General features: G+C 36.0%; 1 protein-coding gene across 8 annotated transcripts in view; it reads left to right on the forward strand.

The window, feature by feature from the left end:
- Window positions 1–9,622, forward strand: part of LOC106477294 (octopamine receptor Oamb-like) — a 104,864-nt gene that overhangs the window by 11,761 nt on the left and 83,481 nt on the right. For all 8 annotated transcript variants that reach the window (XR_002609793.1, XR_002609792.1, XM_022381453.1 and 5 more), the window contains one exon: window positions 6,913–7,952. Coding sequence is in view for 6 of the 8 variants with exons in the window: in XM_022381453.1 (XP_022237161.1) it covers window positions 6,990–7,949 (960 nt within the window). In the remaining 2 variants the exon portion in view is untranslated. The remainder of the gene's footprint in view (window positions 1–6,912; window positions 7,953–9,622) is intronic.

Below are 9,622 nucleotides of genomic sequence, written 5' to 3' on the forward strand. Positions count from 1 at the left end.
CAAGAGTTGGCGGTGGGTGGTGATGACTAGCTACCTTCCCTCTAGTCTTACACTGCAAAATTAGGGACGGCTAGCGCAGATAGCCCTCGTGTAGCTTTGCGCGAAATACATAACAAACAAACAAACAATCGATACTCGGTGAGCACAGTTCAGATACCATATTGTTTATCTTTGTGCGTAACAACAAACAAACAAAAAAAGCATGAGACCATGTACAAAAGAAACTGACGAGGTACCACAACATAGATTGTTTTGTCAAAGATCAAACAACTAAAAAAAGAAACATATTTAAATTATGCTAGGTTTTAACGTCAAGACAAAATGTTTGTTTAATAAAAGCATTTATGTACCTTCATTTAATCATTTAGATATAATTTTAAAGTAATTTTCGTAAACTCTACAATTACCGTATAATGGAATGACGGTTTAAAAATTTATTGTGTACACATGTGATTCATAATGAGTGGTAATTTGAATTTTCTGTCTAGTGGAATTTATGAGTGTGTTTATCTTTATGTAGAGGAACATATATTTTAAGCTTATTTCTGCTTTCATAGCACTGAAATACCAAACTGTCATTAAGAACATTCACGCGTGTTTCTCTGATCAGCAGAGCGTTTACAGGTATGAATTTAGTGTCACACGGTACGAGGCATATCATGAATATTCGTTTTGTTGTTCCATCCGCTGAATAAGCATATAAATCTTAATCATATCCAAAAGTTATTTGCTGATATTGAGATTTCGTTTCTTTATTTTCAACTAACTATGATAACTCTCCCGAAGCAAAATTCTTGATTTCATTTTCTCGTAGCTTCCAGTGCAAAGTGGAATTTCATGCATAACTAATGTGCTCGCATTAACTTAGATAATTTAATTGAAAGTACACGAGGATTGTGAAGCACTATCCCACATTTAGGTAGTTTAAATATTACTTATGTAGCTTGATTGGTATGTTTAGTTCTATCGATGTGACACACGAGTTTTACAGGCTTAGAAACTCTAGGTTATTAAGTGCTCAGCTTTTGAAGAAACTTTTTTTTTTGGGGGGAGGGGGGTGTTATTCACAAATGTGTACTGAGAAGAGTGCAAAGAACAAATTATAATTTTTATGTTACATCGCATTTCACTGGCAGCTTCTATTGTAGTGCAAATCCAGAAACCAGGTGTAATTTTCCATTCTATTTACACAGCACGAGCTAGACACTCGTTGAAAAGAAAACGATATTCAGGTCATTTGGGTAATTTTATTTAAACATATATGCATGCGTGTACTCCATATATGCTGTTTGGTTTCTTGCCTGTAATTGGGTGTTATATTTTTTATATCGCTAGATCTATGCATTTTGGTGTAAGAAAACCGCTGCAGCCAGAGAATATAACCGTTGCGCCCAGTCTATTATTGGACTATGCGCATAGTGCTGAGTTAGACTGGTTTAGAGAAATTCCATCTATTATTACTATCCCTCGGAGGTTGTCCGAAACTTTGTTACGAATAGAAACAAAAGTAGCGAACTGGACGTTAATTTTACAACGTTTTTGTTTGTACAATTGTTTCGAATAAGCTCGTGCCCCATATAATGTTGAACTAAATTTTACGTGCGTTATGCCTGTAATATTTGTGGCGGATAAGGACGCTATAAATACCAAACACAATGATGTAAGCATTGTTACACATTACACTTAGAATAACCTTAGTGTAAAATATGTTCACTATAAATCTGTGGTGTTACTTCTCATTATCAACACCTCTTTTAGTCAGTAACAGTTTAAAGGGTTTAGCTGAAGATTAAGTGTAACTGAACCAAACCTCGGAGTTCAAATTCTAACAGATTTTTATTTGTCTAAACACTTTGATACAAATAAATGACGTCCAATAAGTAACGTCAGAGTTTCATTTAATTCAACCATTCTTCTTATAACCGAGAATAATACTTTAGTTAATGTATTTTACTAAATGTTCTAACAATAATGCTGTAGAGAAGGTATCTGACTCTACACGTAACCGAAAATAATGCAAAGCTATTCGAGGGCTATCTGCGCTAGTAGTCTCTAATTTTGAACTTATAGACTATAGGGAAGGCAGCACCACCTACCGCCAACTTGTGGGTTACTCTTCACCAACGAATAGTGAGATTGACTGTCACATTATTACACTCCTTCGACTGAAAGGACAAGTATGTTCGGTGGCGGGATTCGATCCCGCGACCCGCAGATTACGAGTTGAGTCCTCTAACCAACAGGCCATGCCAGGCCCATATTAAACTACACACGCACACGAGATTGATGATTTGACAATACACAGGATATTGTGATGGTCATTAACCATTGTTCAGAGTATATTATGATCCATTTAGAGACGAGATTGATATGTTGATTACAAATGAGGAATGCAGATTGAACATATTTTATGACAGATTTTGAAACACCATGTACCATATCAATATTTTTATCATTCTCTATGTGTGTTTGGTGAAACTTAGTTTCTCTGACGCAAGTAGTGTTTAAGATAAAACCCTTTTAAATATTGCGGTTTCTTTAAATACCCCTGTTCTAAGAATACTGGAACGACTGGTGGTTAAAAATGGTTTGGGTATGTTACCTTATAACTAAAAACAAGAGGGAGTCCTCAATAGCTGCGGCTGTAATTAGATCTCAAAACGGTCAAGAGACGGGGCTATGAGCAAAAAGTTTGTATTTGAAAAAACAAACTCGGAGCCATTCTACGAGCGCTATGCTAATAATTTTCTTCAAGTAAATATCATAATGGTATGTGAGCAGGACTAGTAAATTTAAATGTTAACAACGTGTTATTACTAAGAGTCTATGACTGTTACCAAAAGTTCAAACACAAACTACATGACATTATAAAGAATTTGATAACCGTCGATTATTCATCAAACTAGGTCCTTGTGTAAATAAACTGGACGTTAAAATTAGATGAAAAACAATATTAGCATACGCTTAAACATTAATCCCATTTCTGTTAACAGTTCCGGTGACTAATTTCCGAGGTGTTTCTAAAATCACAAACTGAATATTTTATAAGGTTTACTCTGAAAAACAAATATAACTACCATCCTGTTGAAGTCTACAGACCATTCATTATTATGCAAGAACACGTCTAATATGTTGTGGGATACGACACGCACGTGATATCTAATGGGTTTAGTTACACCTTCGCGTGGTTACTTGAAGAACTACGGAAATGTTCATGTAACTTTAAATTAATCACTATGCGTAAGACTTGGTATAAGATTAGTGCTGTATTTAAAGGTCAGTATACAGCTGTCAAGCATGTTTTCTTAAACTACCTGTTACAGCTGAATCTGTTTGTGTCGGATTTAAACCAAGTTTATATACAAACTTAAAGATATACAAATCAAACGTATTTATTTCCTTGAATTAATGAATGAGTATGATAGGTTATAAAACTATATACTAATTTATATTTTATGTGTTTCATTTACTCATTAACTTCAATATTTAACGAACAATTCGAATTAATAATATAAGTGATTCCATAGCTTCTGCTAAGATAATGACGATTTTTGAATTTCGGAAAGTCTGCAGACTTAAAACGCTAAAAACCGAGTTTCGATACTTGTGATGGGCAGAACACGGACAGCCAATTGTGTAGCCTTGTGATTAACAGCAACCAAAACAAACAATCATAGGATGCAGTGATCAAGCGTATTTTCAAATGAAGCTGTGCACTAAGCCTAAACGTTCTAAGTAATTACGAATTCATAAAATTTTGTTTCTTAATTTCACGCAAAGCTACACTAGGACTATCTGCGCTAGCCGTCCCTAATTTAGCAGTGTAAGACTAGAGGGAAGGCAGCTAGTCATCACCACCCACCGCCAACTCTTGGACTACTCTTTCACCAACGAATAGTAGAATTGACCATCACATTATAACGCCTCCACGGCTGAAATGGCGAGCATGTTTGGTGTGACAGGGATTCGAACCCGCGACCTTTAGATTGCGAGTCGAGTGCCTTAACCACCTGGCCATGCCGGGCCAAATTCATAAAATATCCGTTCGCTGTATGTGTAGTATCACTGGTTATATAACTATGAACATAATAATTCATCTCACATATATAGCATCAATTTCAATGAATAAGCCTTCAACTAAATTACTTGAGATAATCTCCATCGCAATATTTACTTCATATAGAATCCTGGCGACTCGCGAAAGCAAAGAATTCAAGTCTATACCAAGTGATTGTTTTAATATAAAACGGATTAGTTGTACATTTTGGTTCAGAACTATGGCTTGAAAAAAAATGCAAGAGGCGTTAGTCTTGTCTGTGATAGCTCCCTCTGGTGATAATTATAACAGATTTTCACAGAAATTATTGATCTTAAATGAAACAAACCATAATATGTGCAGCTACCTATAATCAGGTAGTGGGCTCCTCGAATCTCCCAAATAAATTATTTTCCACATTCACCAGTAAAGCCTAATTAATCAAGTTTAACGTGTAATGTAATTTCTATATACCGCTAGGGCAATTGTAGAATACCGGACATATTATAAACTAAAAGGGTTATTAAGCGCCGTTCAGACATTGTAAATAGCTTTAATAACAAGTGTCTCTGCAGGTGCTAGTAAAATTATAGCATGAAATTACTTTCATTAGAATATAGCAATACGCTATTAACCATAACAGCTTTTAATATTTCCAAGTTGTTATTATCGCGTCCAATACTGTGCATCAAATATGTCACTCACTTTAAATCATCTTTAATTGACTTTTGTTCCCGCTTTGTTAACGAATTGTTATCAATATGTACTTTATTTGGAGAAGCAAAATTTCATTTCAAATGTGTTTTTTTTTATTTATAAACGTATTTATTTTAGATGAAAAATTACCAAATTGTTTGTGATATTTTAAGTCCCCTGTAAAAATGTTTACTTTGCATTACATTGCGGCAAAGCAAAGTAGACATGTGTGTACGTTGTTGTTTTTATTTGTTATTAAAGGTAAATCTAATACTTATTTATTAATTTTCACCACATTCTTTATTCATAACGACTTTTGTTTTCTTGCAAAATATTTTATCTCGATTTTTTTTCTTTATTTTCAGGAATGTTTTCTATTTCTAACACTGCAGACCTACGATATACTACTTGGCACTCGGTGTCACGTTTGATTTTCTACTGATAACACATGTTATCCAGAACTCTTGGGCAGTGCATAATCCTGTCACCTGGGGCGTTGATGATAGGTGTTTTATGGCTAGACGAAAGGCGGCGTAGAAACAAGGTTTTAATAGACTTTGACTGGATTATATCCAGCTCAAGGCTATTGTTGTAACACAACACATATACTGTTTAGCTTCGCCATAACATATTTTATCTTCATATGAACTAAACCCCGGAGTTTATATCATACTCTTAACAAATAACAAAATAGGCTATTTTTGTAACAAAACACATATACTGTTTAGCTTCGCCATAACATATTTTATCTTCATATGAACTAAACCCCGGAGTTTATATCATACTCTTAACAAATAACAAAATAGGCTATTTTTGTAACAAAATACGTATACTGTTTAGCTTCGCCATAACATATTTTATCTTCATATGAACTAAACCCCTGGAGTTTATGTCATACTCTTAACAAATAACAAAATAGGCTATTGTTGTAACAAAACACATATACTGTTTAGCTTCGCCATAACATATTTTATCTTCATATGAATTAAACCCCGGAGTTTATATCATACTCTTAACAAATAACAAAATAGGCTATTTTTGTAACAAAACACATATACTGTCGAGCTTTGCCATAACCGGTTTTAGCTTCTTACGAATTAAGCTCGGGAGTTTATATCATAAATGAACAAAACAGGAGTATTTTTACTTCTATTTCTGAATATCCCGGATAGCTAAACTATTTACCGTTATAATCTAGTCAGAGACTAGTTACGTATCTAGCTGTCTGAGTTGTTGATATTTGTTCTAATCGATGTAACACTATTTTAATGTTATAGCCGATTTTGTTAAATCTATACATTATTATTTCTTCCATTGCTGCTGCATAAATACTAGCGATCTCAAAATAATAAGTTTATTTTTGGTTACTAAGCTGACCACCAGAGGAATCAGTACTAACGTTTATCATACAGTTAACAACGGGTTGTATTTTTCTAATCTTACACAAAATATTCAGTTGCCTTAAGTTTTCAAAAATTTATATAACAGAAATTAACTTCATTCGGTTATTTTTTGACAAACACAAGTGTCATGTTGTAGGAAGAGTAATCGATACGTGAAATCCTGACGTTTATGACTCCAGATAAAACTTTAAAGATGGAATTGGTCGATTTATCGTCATCGCTGTTTCAGTGTTGTTGATTTATAACTGGTACACTTTCCTAGGGTTCAGTTGAGCCATTTCAACAACAGTTTGACAGTTTAGACATACTTGGACATTGACTACTACTACGGATGTTAAAACTTTACTAATAAAATGATAATTCTCTGCATTCTAGCCCCTCACATCCCTACACAGTGACTCAGCAGTAAGTCTCTGGGCTTGTAACACTAAAAACGGGTTTCGATACCAGCGTTTAGTACAACACTGATTGCCCATTGCGCAGCTTTTCACTTAATAACAAACAAACAAACATTGCATTCAAGAACATGGAGCATAATTAGATAAAAATCAGTCAGTTATTCAACTGGTTTTGAAATGTGGATTATATTTTAAAGAAATAATTTTGAAAAAATATATTACTAATTATCATAATTACTCAGACGAAGAGACCAGTGAAACCGTTATCACAAATTATCTGAGTTTGTTAAAGCTCAAACAATCTATCACATGTATTAAAATATCTTCTTATTAAACAGGAAATTATCTAATCTCAATTTTATTTTGTTTTTCTTTCAAGCTTGATACTTCTCCCAACATTCCAACCATCCAGTTAGTTCAGTTTCGTGTTGTCCTGCTCGACGACCGGTCACAACGATGATTGTAAGGTCAGACGGTTTCAGTGATGAAACAACTGTGGTAACAGCTGGTAGAATTGTCGAGGCAGTGGTCATCTTACTTATATGTGTGTTGGTGATTGGGACCAACGTACTGGCTCTGGCCACCATATTGACCTCATCTGTGCAGAAGGAAGCTATGGACTACTATATTCTGTCCCTGGTCACTGCTGACCTTCTCTGCGGAGTGCTAATCCTTCCCTTGTCTGTATACCCGGCTATCACGAGAGAGTGGATATACGGAGATCTTTTGTGCAGGATAACTGGCTTCGTAGAATTGACATTATGGAGTGTTACCATGTACACTTTCATGTGGATTGCTGTGGATCGGTACCTGGCTATTCGCAAACCACTTCGCTACGACACCATTCAGACAAGGACACGATGCCAATGTTGGATGGTGTTTACTTGGCTAACATCCATCTTTCTGTGCTGTCCACCGCTTCTGGGATTTTCCAAAGGCCTCTTCTATCGTGATGGATTTGTGTGTCTTCTTGGGCTCGGTAACATGCTGCCATACAGCACCACTCTAGGAGTTTTGGTGTTGGTGCCCAGTATCGCAACCGTTGTTTACTCTTACTTCTATATCTTTTCTACCATGCACAAACTACGACAGAGCATGACTGAAGAGGAGAAAGAGTACGCCACCGCCATGAGCGAGAACCTTTCAAACCCAGACCACATGATGGCCTTCGTGCTGATTTTGGTTTTTGCAGTTTCTTGGATTCCTTGGTTTTTACTCCGAATTTATGAACAAGTGGCAGAAGAGCCCGTGACTTCCCACTATTTACACTTTTGTCTTTTGTGGCTAGGCGTCTTGAACAGCATCTGGAAGCCTATCATCTACGCCTTGATGAGCCCTAAGTTTAGGTACAGCCTGAAGTTACTGTGTGCCTCTCTCTGCTGCCGCTGGAAAGCTCGACCACAGCTCATAATCTAGTCGGTAAGAAGTGCTTGAAACATTGATATGAAAATTATCAGGTTTTGTAATCTTTACACAGAAAACAGATTGTTGGTATTAAATCTTAATCTTGACAAAAAAAATTACCATTGGTAGTTATAAAGAACTGTACATGAAATAACGTCAGTGTAATTTCATATAACAGTATTTCAATATATATAAGAAAAGGTTACCTAAATAACTTGTTTTAAATCAAGGTAGTCATACGGTCTAGTTAACCCGAAGGACATCATTCGTGAATCGTGGCGTACTTGACAAATAAATATGAACAGCCTACAGTTGCGATTTCACGGTTTTAGCCGAGTATGCTTTTAAAACTTCTATTCCCCCGGTAGGACGGCGGTAAGTCTTCGGACTTACAACGCTAGAATTTGGGGTTCGATTCCTCGCGGTGGACACAGCAGATTACCTAGTGTGTCTTTGCACTAAAAACAAACAAATATACAATATAAAACTTCTACTTGGATACGATAATAATAGTGTTTCAATGTTCTTAAAGATAGGTTAATTTAGTCTACTCCTCTACTTATGTTAAACTGAGAAACTTTGGAAAGTTTGAAGGGGTTACACTTCCCTTGTGGTGGTACACGATTCCAAACTCACATACACTTAATATGACACTTTTATAGGCTAAAACAAAGTTTGTATAGCTATTACATTATAGTACGTTCTGTATATGTGCCGATGGCAATGAAAGATTTAAGCTTCGTTTCACTGATAATTACTCTGTCTTTTAACTCTTCCAGGGCCCGGCATGGCCAGGTGGTTAGGGCGCTCAACTCGCAATCTGCGGGCCGCGGGTTCGAATCCCCGTCCCACCAAACATGCTCGCCCTTTCAGCCGTGGGGGCGTTATAATGTGATGGTCAATCCCACTATTCGTTGGTAAAAGAGTAGCCCAAGAGTTGGCGGTGGGTGGTGATGACTAGCTGCCTTCCCTCTAGTCTTACACTGCTAAACTAAGGACGGCTAGCGCAGATAGCCCTCGTGTAGCTTTGCGCGAAATTCAAAACAAAACAAAAACTCTTCCCGATGTCGTGATCAGTATCTGTATTACGAATGATGTCACTAATTCGTTTCTCGAGGCTGCTGTTTGAACGCACTAGAAAGAATTTTGAATTAATTTATAAAAAAAAAACAAAAACAACTTAAAACTCAGTTACGGTATCTTTCCTTGAAAAATGTGATCTTGAGTGTGAAATTTAATTTTTCTTCTTCTCACTAACAGCACGTTAGCTGATCAGTTAATACAAACCGTCACACCCTATTGCTCTACCTGAAAGTTGTAGGTATGAAAAACTCCAGGGTTTAAGTTAGTTTATGGCTATTAAAATCCCAACTTAATGCAGCTAGGCTTAACGTCTAAATGTTGTTTTATTCTAAGCACCTTAAAAAGTGAAGATTAATCAATTCTCACTGTCTTTCCTAATGATTGAGGCTATGTTTGATTGAGCGTGAGCGCGCTTGGTGTTTGTGTTGACCGTTTCTTATAAACAAGAGTACTGCCATTTATCATCATGTTGTCTAACAAATTGCCCTTTGATGACCACATGTCTTAATTTTATAATGGTATATAAGAAACAACTTGAAATTCTTTTAGGCAGGGTTAGAGTAAATTAACCTGAGACCTTTTCTCCTTTTTATTGGTCTTGT

Source organism: Limulus polyphemus, unplaced genomic scaffold (assembly GCF_000517525.1).
Source record: "Limulus polyphemus unplaced genomic scaffold, Limulus_polyphemus-2.1.2 Scaffold164, whole genome shotgun sequence".
Taxonomy (NCBI): Eukaryota; Metazoa; Arthropoda; class Merostomata; order Xiphosura; family Limulidae; genus Limulus; species Limulus polyphemus.